Source organism: Macrotis lagotis, chromosome 2 (genome assembly GCF_037893015.1).
Source record: "Macrotis lagotis isolate mMagLag1 chromosome 2, bilby.v1.9.chrom.fasta, whole genome shotgun sequence".
Classification (NCBI taxonomy): domain Eukaryota; kingdom Metazoa; phylum Chordata; class Mammalia; order Peramelemorphia; family Peramelidae; genus Macrotis; species Macrotis lagotis.
Window position 1 is genome coordinate 257,247,656 of NC_133659.1, and position 13,568 is coordinate 257,261,223.

Genomic DNA, 13,568 nt, shown 5'->3' on the forward strand with positions numbered 1-13,568 from the left:
CATGTCCACCCTATTTTCTCTATTCACATGGCCATTCTCATTCCAATACAAAAGTAACCTAACTGCTCCACCTGCATTTAATCTTTCTTCTCCCAATTCAGCTTCCACACAGCTGTAAAATTGTATTTACAAAGTGTAGGCCATGCCTCTCCTCTCACTACTGACTCCCACTATTTCTAGGATAAAAACACTTATGTGGCTTTTAAAACTCTTCATAATGTAACCCCAACCTACCCCTTTACAAAAATAATGCATAATATTTGCCTTCATTCCCTGTTCTATTCAAATTGGTATATTTGCTATCACCCTTTTCCAATCTTCTTGTCTTTGCCTCTCTCCTTACCTGAAGCTTCTTTCACGTGGTTCAGCTCAGGGACCACCTTCTCCATGAAGGCTATCCTGATATTCCCAGTCACAGTCCACATAGTTTATTTTAATCAAGCTATGCTTGGTAACCCTGCCTTCCAGTGTGAATGTTTCTTCAACACAGGGAGTACCTTTTGAAATTCTTTCTGTATTCCTAGCACCCAGATGTTGTCTGGTAGATGTGGTAGATAATAGATAATATTGTGAGTTAATCAACCATGATGGATGAAGCTTCTCTCAGCAGTTCAGAGAGCTAAGACAACCTTAGGAGACCAGCTGAGGGACAATATTATTTGCATCCAGAGGAAGAAAATTGAAACAAAACAAAACCCAAACCCCTACAGAATCTGAGCAAACACTAAATTTACTTTTAAAATTTCTCTCATGGATTTCTTTCTTTTTCCTTAATCCTAATTCCTCTTACTGAAAAATTTAAACACAAATATGTATGTACAATATTCACCTGATATTGCAGCTGATAGGAGGAGGGGAGGAAGGAAGTTATATAACTTAAAAATATGCATATGCATGTGGATGAAATGTTAAAAAAAACCTTTTATAATATGTAATTGGAAAAATAAAATATTAATAAAAAAATTAGTTTCAGGCATGGAAACTCCAATGGTGTTTTCTAAATTCAAGTATTGTTTTCCACAATTTTTTCTTGGTGTCTACTGGTCAAATACTTTCTAAAGGAAGCCAAGTATCAAATTATAGCAAGCTATAAGACCTATAGCTAGCTATTCTAAAAAATGTATAACTCTTCTATTAAAAATTTTTAAATAGTGAAACACCACCTCTTTGTTAGCAAAAAAGTTCTTTGATAAATAATAAAGACATTTTTTGCATAAAATACAACCTTTCACTGTACTAATTGCAAACTCTTGTTAGTTCAGGACTACTTCAATAATTTATATGGCAATTCCTTGCCTTCAATCTGGCCTATATTAATATACTACCTATGTTATCTCTTAAAGGATTTGTGGCAGCTCAGAGAATTTTGAAATTTAACAGAAAGCAGATATAACTGTAAGATCAATAACTTGATCTATAAAGTCTATAACTTGATGGAACAAAATTGACAAAATCAAATTTTTCATTAAGAAAACTTTAGGATAAAAACAAACCATTATCTTATTATGTAATTTTGCTATCTCTTATACTTTATGTTTCTTCCTTAAGGAAATGTTTTCCTCTCCCATCACATTCAACTTAGATCAATGTATACCATGGAAACAAAGTAAAGAATAACAGACTATCTTCTCTGGGGGTGGGGGGAGGGAAGCAAGATCAGGGGAAAAAATTGTAAAATTCAATTTTTTTTTTTTTTAGTTTTTGCTAGGCAATGGGGTTAAGTGGTTTACCCAAGGCCACACAGCTAGGTTAACTACTGAGTGTCTGAGGCCACATTTGAACTCAGGTACTCCTGACTCCAGGGTGGGTGCTCTATTCACGGCACCACCTAGCTGCCCCCTAAGTAAAATCTTTCAAAAAAAAAAAAAACCAACCAGGATTTCTTGCTCAAAAAAGGATTTCAAGTTTTTATTAAAAATAAAACTCCGGGGCAGCTAGGTGGCACAATGGATAGAGCACCCACCCTGGAGTCAGGAGGACCTGAGCTCAAATTCGGCCTCATGCATTAATTACCTAGCTATGTGACCTTGGGCAAGTCACTTAACCCCATTGCCTTTCAACTGCCCCCCCAAAAAACCTCCTTAAAGAAGCCTTTCTCAACTTCATACTACTTCTCTTATATTAATTTAACTCACAGAGAATTAATGGTGGCCCATATGTATCCTTCATTACCTACAACTCTGTAACTTTTTATTATGTCATTTCCTATCTCTTCCCCCAACTCTCCACCTCCTAAAATCCTACGCATCCTTCAAAAGGCAGCCCAAATAGCAACTTGTCCATGAAGACTTCACTGATATGATCAGATAAGTCTGACTTTCTTCAAACCTCATACAACAAATAGTGTTTGCTCCTATGTCATGCTAATTTTTCTCACTAGCTGCATTTCTTATTCAAGTCCAAACACGCAATAAGTCAAAGTATTATGACTAGGATAAAAGGTTCTGTATCAATAACTGGTGAAACCATAAGTAGCAATGAACTGATTGTCATTGATGTTTCAACTTTTCTTCCAATTTCCATATCCAACAGTCTTGATCATCTCAAATGCCCTTTAATTTTTACAGGAATAAGACAAAAAAGATACATATTATATTAGGAGCTGACAATATTCTTGTAGGTAAGCTCAAAAATGAATAGCTTGATTACAGAAGTACTGATGTACTAACAATATATTTTGGATTTCATATTAATTATACAGAAATGCACATAATTTTCAAATATTTGTAATTCAAAAAACCTTACTCCCCATGAAAATATAAAAATGATAATCTGAGACAAAATATTTTTTTTACTAAAAACTGTATAAACAGATAGATATGCATAAAAACACAACTTTAGAATTTATGAAGATTAACTATATAAAAATAGTCACTTTTTCTTACAAAGGTACAATTTATTACCTCACAAAATATTTTCTACATGAATAATTGTTTTAAAATTGCATTATTTTTAAACTGATAAGCCCTACATTAGATTTTGATTAGAAAACCCTCTTGGAAAAATACTTTGGTATGTATCTTGAGCTGAGTTTTGAAAATCCTCTAAAATAATTTTAGGGGCTTGTAAACATTTCTTTCTATTAAAGCACAGTAGAAAAAGTAATGCATATCAGCTGCATGTAGAATCAGCACATGATTTATTATGATCCATTTAGGGAAAGTTAGCATACCCCAAAAAAAGCAAAATCAATACTATTTTTTAAAAACTCTCAAATATTTATACTGTTCTGTCCAGTTTACTAAAATGTTTATATATAAAATGACTGGAATACTTCTTTGAAAGTGTCATTTTCCCTTCATGTGGCTTGGATATCTTGAAAGACAATACTGGAAAAATGATTATGCCCTGGTTTTTTTTCTGCTAACCTCTTGCAAATAAACATTTTTTTTAAAAGATCATTTCAAAGACTTGACAGTTAAGCAAAGTACACATAATTTATACATTTTACAACGCATTAGATTCAAATCTGCAGTTTAGAATATTGGCAGACAAAAAATATTTACATAAACAATTGTAAAGGGCATATTTCTGAACCTAGTTAAGTAATGAAAATCTATACCAGTAAATGTTGGTTAACACCCCCCCCATCAAACTTCCATTAATGAATTGTCTCAATTGCAAACTTTGTTGATAACTACTATCTAGGAAGTTCAAATTGTCAAGAATTCATGTTCTCTTCAGGTACCACTGTTAATGTTAATTCCAATAGAGGTTCCAGTTGTGCCAGGAGTTTGCTTGAAGTCCTCTTACTTTCATTAGTTACTATCACCAGCATTTTGTAAATAAAATCTTTAGTCTTTATGGTGCAACTCCTAGTTCTAATAGTTTCATTTTTGACCTTTTGAGTTTATAAAATTCCATATAAAAAGAAAATCCATTTAATTTTCAGGTAAGTCTATAAAATTTGTTTATCTTCTTTTTAGACACTTTTATTGGAGTAGAGATCTTTTAAAGTTTTTAATTCTTCTATTAAAGTTTTATTTTGATTTTCCAAGACCGCCACTCGATTTTCCAGACACTTAACATATTCTTTTTTCTTTCTACGGCATTCTCGAGCAGCTTCTCTATATTTAAATATAAAAACAATCAAATAAAATTAACTTCATGGACATCATTAAGGTCAGTTGAGATGAGCCCTAAATTAAATAAAATAATGTTGTGGAATGAATTTATGAAACTATTCATTATTTTTAATTATCCCAAGTTTCTCCCTCAAACAAAGGTTCATTATTTTAAACATCAAAAGTTTTTTATATGGCTAAAAATATACAAAAAACACATTCTCCAAAGAATTAAAGTTGTAGGTTATCCAAAGAGAAATGGAAAAGTATAAGTTACAAGTTAGGCATAAAGTAATCAGTAAGTCCACAGGCAACAAAAAAATCATAGAGGAAAGATGGCACACAGGGATGTTATCAGAGAAATGCATGTGCAGCAGAGGAAGCAAAATGATCATTTACTGAGGAATAGTCTGTGGGGAGCTCCTATACTCACTGGAATATCTATGCAATGCCAAAGGAGACAAAAATGGAATTCAGTCAGTCAGACTAACTTCATTTTCTTTTTTGACTAGTAGATCATGGCAATCATGCCTGTTCTGTTGTTACTGACAAGAGTATAATTTGGATTTTTGTTGTTTAGTTGTGTCCAAATCTTCATAACCCCATTTTCTTGGCAGATACTAAATTGGATTATCATTTCCTTCCCTTAATTCATTTTACAAATGAAGAAACTGAGGCAAAAAGGGTTAAGAGACTTGTCCAAGGTCACATACCTAGTAAGTGACTGAGGATGGATTAAACTCAGATGCTCCATACTGCAGGCCTAGTGCTCCATCTACTGTACCACTACTCTGTGCTGTATATATCTGAATTTCACTTAAGTTTTTAACCAGACTAAATGAATGTAAATATTCATGCATCTATGTCAACCTAAGGGATCCTTTCCACTGTTCCTTGATATATTAAACTGACTTGTTTAAAAGTTGCTAATCAATGAGCAAATGACCCAAAACTTAGAAGGGTGATTAACAGACCTCCCCTTCCTTTTGTCCATGTCCTCACATGAATTCACCATAGACACTTGGCTACTTGCTTGAATTCTCTTCACATTGTGTGGATGCCAATAGTTCAGAAAAGGATGTCCAAAGTGCCTCATTCAATCATTGTGAACAAACCAGACATGGTCTAATAGTCAATGAAAACAAAGTTATTATCTCTCATAGGTACTATGGGATTGGGCTACTATCTTGTTTTATGCCATATATTTTCCCGATGAAAGACATTTCTTTTTTTTTTTTTTAAGGTTTTTTTGCAAGGCAAATGGGGTTAAGTGGCTTGCCTAAGGCCACACAGCTAGGTAATTATTAAGTGTCTGAGACCGGATTTGAACCCAGGTACTCCTGACTCCAGGGCTGGTGCTTTATCCACTGCGCCACCTTAGCCACCCCCTCACATTTCTTACAAAATGTATGCTAACTTAGTAATAACTCTCAGCTAGCAGAACTATAGCTGATTAAAAAGTAAAGAAAGTAAGAAAAAAAAGATAGTGCAGGAAATAAGAAAATACAGCATGTTACAGTATAAATGGCAGATTACAAAATGTTTATAGATAATCAGATCACTCTTTTTATTTTAGAAAAGTTATTTTTCTTAAAAATGTTTTAACATTTCATAAATATTTTAAAAGTTTGTTTTAATTTTTAATATGGTAAATAGTGATAGATAAAACAAATATATAAACTAAAGCTCTATGGAGTCCTCAATAATTTTTAAGACTATAAAGAGGTCTTGAGACCAAAAAGTTTTGTTCTATACAGCAACAATGTTAAGTTGTGGAAATTTAAAATTTTCTTAAAGGTAAATCACATATTTCATAGCACTTACCTATTTTTCATCAATCTTATTTCTCTTTTCATCTGAGGATCATCTGTTTTGGTTGTCTGAGATGTTATAGTGACTGGAGATGTCATTACTACAGTCTGTGGAAGGTTAGTATTTGCTGGTGTAGTACGAATCTGATAAGTCTGCATATCTCCTGATGCAGCTGCATAGTTAAAAGGAGTATTAAAGGATATTCAAAAGTATTTGTGTGTGTGTGTATATATGTATATATTTATATATAGAAAAATAAAAATAAAGTATGCTTACTCTGTACAACCACTTGGTTGCTAGGGACAAGTATCTGCTGTCCATCAGATGTCTGTGCATACTGAAGAATTGTTGTTCCTTGTTGAGTATTGCCTGCATTTGTCATTGTTAATGCTTGCAGCCCCTGAACTCCATCTGTGCTTGGACTGGCCAGCTGTAATGTTCCATTTGGGGCAATCGCAACTTTAATTAGAGGGAGAAAATGGAATAATAGGTAGTTTATTTTTTCCAGTAGATTATTACAAATGAAGTAACCAGTATTTCATAATTCCTATAGGATAGGTTCAGGTTTATAATTTTTACAGTATTATGAAAATGATTAAGTCAGTTAAAGCATTTTCAAATCTATACTTAATGGCACTATTTGCACACAGATGATGATGATGATGATGATGATTACAAATGGTTCTTATTTAGTCACTAGAGAAGGTCTAGAAGGATTTCTACTTAGTAAGATTCTGGCCTAAGTATGGCTTCATGGAACTTCCTTTGTAATGAATTCTGAATTTCTTCACCTCTTCGAGGCAAATGGATGGTGGTTAAGAAAAAAACCTACTTTCCAGATGTGACCTGCTAAAGAAAAATGAAAGTTACCCTCATTTTTTTTCCCACTCAGTAAGAGAACTTATTCAATATTAATATTGCTTGGTTGCTATATATATGCTATATACTTTAAATGGAAAACATTATAAATATTCTTGATTTCTTTCTTGGTGTCAAAAGATATATACCCTGAAAGTTGCACAAAGGGAATGGGAAATTTAAACTGCCATTTCTACCACTGTGTTTCTGAATTCCTCCTTCTCTTCTTCACCCTAGCACCCCTCAAGCATTTCTATATGCAGCTGTCACTGGCTGGTGGAGCACAACCCTCTTCTTGCTCTCTCTACACACACACACACACACACACACACACACACACACGTGTGTGTGTGTGTGTGTGTGTGTGTGTGTGTGTGTATCACAGTTTGTTGTTCATTAGCAGACTTAATAAACAGATGGATTGGGGAAGTTAGGTGGCACAGCAGATAAGAGCAACAGCCCTGGAGTTGGGAGGACTGGAGTTCAAATCTGCCCTCAGACACAATAATTACCTAGCTGTGTGACCTTGGGCAAGTCACTTAAACCCATTGCCTTGCAAAAAAAAACAACCCCCCCCCATAATCAAATAGATTAAGGCTAGACTTAAGGACCAGCAGGCAGAGAATTAATAACCAAGAAGTAGATTATTTCCAACCTAATGCTTACTTTCATTAATAGCTAATAGTAATACATCAAGAGGACTTTATTAAAAATTAACCATTTGCTCAGAAAAAAATGCAAACAAAACAATTACTTTGCCACATCCAGCAACACCCAATTTGTTAAGCAAAGAAAATGTTACTTAGGGAAAAGAGTAGATATAAAATAAACTGTTAAGCTATAATAGCCATAAAAGTCCATGACACTGATTTATTAAAGGGCTTTCTCAGATGGTGATATTTGTGTTTTTCCTTATCTTTCTATACTGTTACCTATGTTGGTTGTACTTCCCCTGCCAATTTTCCTATGGTTAGTGGATTTTAATTCCCCTAGAACACTGAAAAGCACAAGACTCTGCATGTAACAGATACACGATACTGTTTAAAAATAATCCTCCATGAAATTCTAAAATTCAGGATGTTTAATAACCTGCCAAATATTTAACCAATTTTTTGAGTGGCAGAAACAAAAGTTCTACAAGAAGCCAGTTACAGAAAGGGTTTTTCTCATTTTATTCTAATCCAGATGATAGCTTCTGGTTGCACCAAAAGCTAAGGTATAAATTGTCTGGTAACTAGGATAAGCCCATGTATCAAATAAAAAGTCTAGTCTAGATTATCTAACTTTATTTGCATCTCAGGGCCATCACCAATCCAGACTTTTGTACTGCCACTGGCCTCCAAAGATCAGGAAAAGATAGTGAAGTTGTAAAATTTTTGCAACTCTGCCTCACTTAAATTCAATACACATGCAAACAGAGACAATGTGATATCATTGGTTTTCTTCATTAAGGAAGGAAGAATAACAATTCATTTACATACTGTATTGTCCAGTGCTAGTCTGGTAGATAGGAGTTGGGACAGACATAGATGTGACTGTTGAAACTCCAGGGTTTTCTCCTTCTCCCTTCCTATCTCTGGTGTCTTCTGAAGAAAGATCATTCAATATTTTTCTGTGGAAAAAAACAGAATTCCATTTACTCACCATTGATGAAATCAAGATTTTATATGAATTATTTTTTTGCAAATGTTCATTCAAACTAACTTCTCATATCTTTTCTTAGTAGTTTGAAAACTTACTACAACTAATCTAAAAGACATTTTTAATCTTTTTTTGAATTTTGCAATTTCCCCCCAATCTCGCTTCCCTCCCACCCCACCCCCACAGAAGGAAGTCTGATAGTCTTTACATTGTTTCCATGCTACACATTGATCAAAATTGAATGTGTTGAAAGAGAAATCATATCCTTAAGGAAAAAAATAAAATATAAGAGATAGCAAAATTACATAAGATATCTTTTTTTTAAATTAAAGGTAATAATAGTCTTTAGTCTTTGTTCAAACTCCACAGTTCTTTCTTTGGATACAGATGGTATTATTCTCCATTGCAGATACCCCAAAATTGTCCCTGATTGTTGTAATGATGAAATGAGATTGTTCATCACTCCCATGTTGCTGTTAGGGTGTACAACATTCTTCTGGTTCTGCTCATCTTGCTCAGTATCAGTTCATGCAAATCCTTCCAGGCTTTTCTGAATTCATGGAATTCCCTTGAGTTATAAACCTCTTGGTTTATAATAGTGTTCTATAACATACATATACTTCAGTTTGTTCAACCAATCCCCAATTAATTCTTTGGCACTACAAAAACAGGGCTGCTATAATATTTTTGTACAAGGGATGTTTTTACTCTTTTTTCATGATCTCTTCAGGGTATAGACCCACGTAGTGATACTGCTGAATTAAAGGTTATGCATATTTTTATTGTCCTTTGGGCATAATTCCAGATTGCTCTCCAGAGAGGCTGGATGAGTTCACAGCTCTACCAACAATGTATTAGTGTCCCAGATTTCCCACATCCCTTCCAACATTGATCACTGTCATTTCAGGTCATATTGGACAGTCTGAGAGGTGTGAGGTGGTACACCTCAGAGATGCTTTAATTTGCATTTCTCTAATCAATAATGATTTAGAGCAATTTTTCATATGACTATGGATCGTTTTGATTTCCTCATTTGTAAACTGCCTCTGCATATCCTTTGACCATCTGTCAATGGGGGAATGGCTTGTTTTTTTGCTTTTTTTTCATAAATGTGACTCAGTTCTCTCTATATATTTTAGAAATGAATCTTTTTTTCAGAAATACTAGGTTGTAAAAACTGATTCCCAATTTACTACATTTCTTTTGATCTTGGTTACAGAGGTTTCGTTTTTGTAAAAGATTTTAATTTTTTTTGTTTTGTTTTTTGCTTTGTTTTTTAGGTTTTTTGAAAGGCAAATGAGGTTAAGTGGCTTGCCCAAGGCCACACAGCTAGGTAATTATTAAGTGTCTGAGACTCAATTTGAACCCAGGTACTCGTGACTCCAGGGCCCGTGCTTTAATCCACTGCGCCACCTAGCCGCCCCCAAAGATTTTAAATTTAATGTAATCAAAATTACCTAGTTTGCTTTTAATGATGTTCTCCATCTTTTCCTTGGTCATAAACTGCTTCCCTTTCCATAGATCTGACAGGTAAACTATTCTTTCATCTCCTAGTTTGCTTATAATATTGTCTTTTATGACTACATCCTGTATCCATTTTTGATCTTACCTTGGTATAGTGTTCTAAAAGAGTTTTTTTTCCAATTACATATAAATAGTTTTCAACTTTCATTTTTTTGTAGGATTGAGACCCACATTTTTCTACCTTATTCTCTTTCTTCCACCATACCATGAGAGTAAGTAATCTGAAATAGTTCATACATGTACAATCATGTTTAACATATTTCCATATTAGTCATGCTGCAAAGAAAAGAATCAGAACAAAAGGAAAAAAACATGAAAAAGAAAAAACATAAAGCAAATTTCAAAGTGAAAATAGTATGCCCTAGTCTGCATTCAGACTCCATAGCTCTTTCCCTAGATGTGGATGGCACTTTCCTTGGAGAAGAATTCTTAACCAAACAAGAGAGAGAGAGATCACAAAATTTTAAACATTAAAATTGCATTAATTTGAAAAGTTTTTGCACAAATTAATGCAGCAGCTGGAAGCTGTTGATTGAGAAATTTGTTTTTGTTTTGTATTGAATATCTCTGATAAACTTCTATTATGTACCTAGATTTCCCAATGTATTGGTGGTTTCTCTTCTTTCCCACCCTCCATACCAACCCCTACCTACTTCCACAGTGAAGCATTTATCATTAAAACAAAGAGGAAAATAAAGTCGGATGTCATCTTCAGGGTATAGTACTCTACCTCTGCAAAGAAGGGAGTCAAATAGAGTATTTTCCCTAGAGTCAACAGACCCTCAACCACAGAGGTTGTTGTGGGGATCAAATGAGATAATATTATATAGTACTCCAAGTAGTGTCTGGACCCAAACAGATGCTTAATAGAGGCTTGTTTTATGGTCAAGCTTGGTGATAATTTTTTTTTAAAAAATTGAAATTGTAAATGTTACATAAAATAGACATTTCCATATACAAAAAAAGATGGTACATGAAATTGCAAATTTTCATTACATATAGCTTGCTTATTTTTTGATTGAAATAAATTCTATCTGTAACTTGCAGTTAAACTGCTCATTTGTGACTCTGGTCTTCAGTGCTCTTTTTATCTATCTATCTATCTATCTATCTATCTATCTATCTATCTATCTATCTAGGTTTTTTGCAAGGCAATGGGGTTAAGTGGCTTGCCTAAGGCCATACAGCTAGATAATTATTAAGTGTCTTGAGGCCAGATTTGAACCCAGGTACTCCTGACTCCAGGGCAGCATTCTATTCACTGTGCCACCTAGCCACCGCCCATTCAGTGCTCTTTTTAAAGAAAATGTTCTATGGATGATGATTATTATTTTACATAATTTAGTTTCTACTAAGTTTCACAGCATAAGTTCCTATATCAAATTTACTATGTAAACTTTGGAATTTAATAAATGAAAAAACTTCTGTAACAATACTTACTTATAAGATGGGCGCCGTGCTAAAATCCCCCGAGCTTTCTGTGAAGAGCCTATGCTATCAGATGAATCCTGAGAATCTTCACTATCTGACCAGGATGATACCTAAAAAGGAAATTTCATTTCATGATGATTAACAATACAAGTAAAATATTCAAGAGGTTTCCAATAAAACCTAATTTTCATACTATTACAGTAAGAAAAATCAGACACAACTCCAAATGCACTTACATGGCAGAATCTGATTTTGAACATAAGAATCCTGAAAAGTATCAGTTTTTATTCCTCTGAAAGTTATGTATATTACTCAAAATATATTAATATTAAAGCATCTCTCAATGAACACATCAAGTATTTGCAACTGCAATAAAAATGTTATGTCGTTGCAAATTATTGTAAATTAGAAAAAGCACCTTTTAAATGTCAAACAGAAATGAGATTATATTCCAACATGTTTAATACTATTTTAAGCAATACTAAAATAATTAACTATTAACTCCTAATTAGAAATGGATAGCATGTTATTCTAAATTTACCTGCAAATATTCTCCAATGGAAAGGTCCCTAAAAGTTTCTCCCTCTTGGTTTAGTCATTAGAACAGAATGCCTGTCTGTGATGGCAGCTAATACGTATTTCCCTCAAAGACCAAAGCAATAAGGTATAATCATAATGCTCTGTGCCTGCCATCATGATGGCAAACATAATAAGTTTTCCATATGTAGTTTTCTGTCATTTACATATAATCCAATTGATTAAACAGCAAAGCACTTTAATCAACTATGTGAAATAGAGTAATTTCATATATAAAAACTAGAGATAGTCATTCAGTGAAACAGGGTGGTCATCACAGGATAAAAGGAAAAAGATAGTCTCTGACCTTTTGGGCCTCAAAATCTAACAAGAAAAACAATATGGAAGCCAACAAGTGATACAGGATGAAAAGAAATAATCAATAGATGTAAGGTACTAGAAAGGAAAAGATTCCTATAGAAGGTTGGATTTTACCTGGGACATTTCTGCCAAGAAGAAGAAAAGAAAAGGGAGAGAGTACTCCAGGGAGGAAAGATTGCAGGGCAAATCTGGGCAAGAGCAAGGAGGTCAGCGTCAATGGATCAAAGAGCACCTGGAGAAGCAATGGTACAAAGTGTGGAGAAGACTGAGGGGGCAGAATATGAAGGGTTGATGTACCAAAGAGTGTTTAGTTTTTGATCCTGGAAATGAACTCAATAGATTGGATATGCAGATGGAGACATAGTGAGGAGTCTAGATGACACTAAGGCATAAGAAGCCTTAGTAGTGGTACCTTTTGTCCAATTCTAAGTTTTAGTGTTTTATTTTTTTCAGTTATAGTTTTTGTGTTTCCTTTTCCAATTGATTAATTTTACTTTCTGATGAATTGCATTTCTGTTCCAGGTGGGTAGATTTTATTTTTTTTGTGTGACTTTGGGTAAGTCCCTTAGTCCCATTGCCTTGCAAAAGATAAAAAAAAAAAAACCCGAAAAGCAAAACCCCCATGAAGTGATGTGAAAGAGATCTTCAGTTTCATTAAGACTTTTCTTTTTATGTTCTATTGTATATATAAAAACTTAAAAAAATTTTTTTCAAGAAGTTTTGAATGGAAAAGATATGCAAAAGACATTTTAACAATCCATTCAAAATATTGAATCAGAGAGTAATAACTTTTTTTTTAAAGTTTTTGCAAGGCAAATGGGGTTAAGTGGCTTTCCCAAGGCCACACAGTTAGGTAATTATTAAGTGTCTGAGACCGGATTTGAACCCAGGTACTCCTGACTCCAGGGCCGGTGCTTTATCCACTGTGACACCTAGCTGCCCTGAGTAATAACTTTTTCTCTCTTTTGGGGATGCAATTGGATTTAAGTGACTTGTCCAAGGTCACCTAGTGTTTGAGGTCAAATTTGAACTCAGGTCCTCCTGACCCCAAAACTAGAGCTCTATGACCCACTAAGCTGTCCCTGAAACTATTACTCTTGAACCCTAACATTATAACCCCTTAGATATTTATAAAGAAGTTAGAAATTATAGCAAAAGCAAGCAGGTGGGAGGCTAGGTGGCTCCTCAAGGGCAGGGATGATCTTTTTGCTTGTATATGTGTCCCTAGCACTCAGCATGGTACTTGGAATTCAGCAAACACAACAAATGCTTCTTGTCTTGCCTTCTTGCCATGCGCCTCCTCCTAGTTCCTGGCTAAATCATTTCACTCCAGAAGCCCAG

General features: G+C 34.2%; 1 protein-coding gene across 3 annotated transcripts in view; it reads right to left on the reverse strand.

Annotated features, from left to right (window-relative positions):
* Positions 1-318: 318 nt before the first annotated feature.
* ATF1 (activating transcription factor 1) overlaps positions 319-13,568 on the reverse strand; it is a 40,253-nt gene continuing 27,003 nt past the window's right edge. For 2 of the 3 annotated variants that reach the window (XM_074225927.1, XM_074225926.1), the window contains 5 exons: positions 11,340-11,440; positions 8,216-8,346; positions 6,153-6,335; positions 5,889-6,048; positions 319-4,067 (listed from right to left, as the gene is read on the reverse strand). In XM_074225927.1, the coding sequence (XP_074082028.1) occupies positions 3,923-4,067; positions 5,889-6,048; positions 6,153-6,335; positions 8,216-8,346; positions 11,340-11,440 (720 nt within the window). In that variant the 3' untranslated portion in view covers positions 319-3,922. The remainder of the gene's footprint in view (positions 4,068-5,888; positions 6,049-6,152; positions 6,336-8,215; positions 8,347-11,339; positions 11,441-13,568) is intronic. The other variant, XR_012476120.1, reaches the window with a different exon arrangement.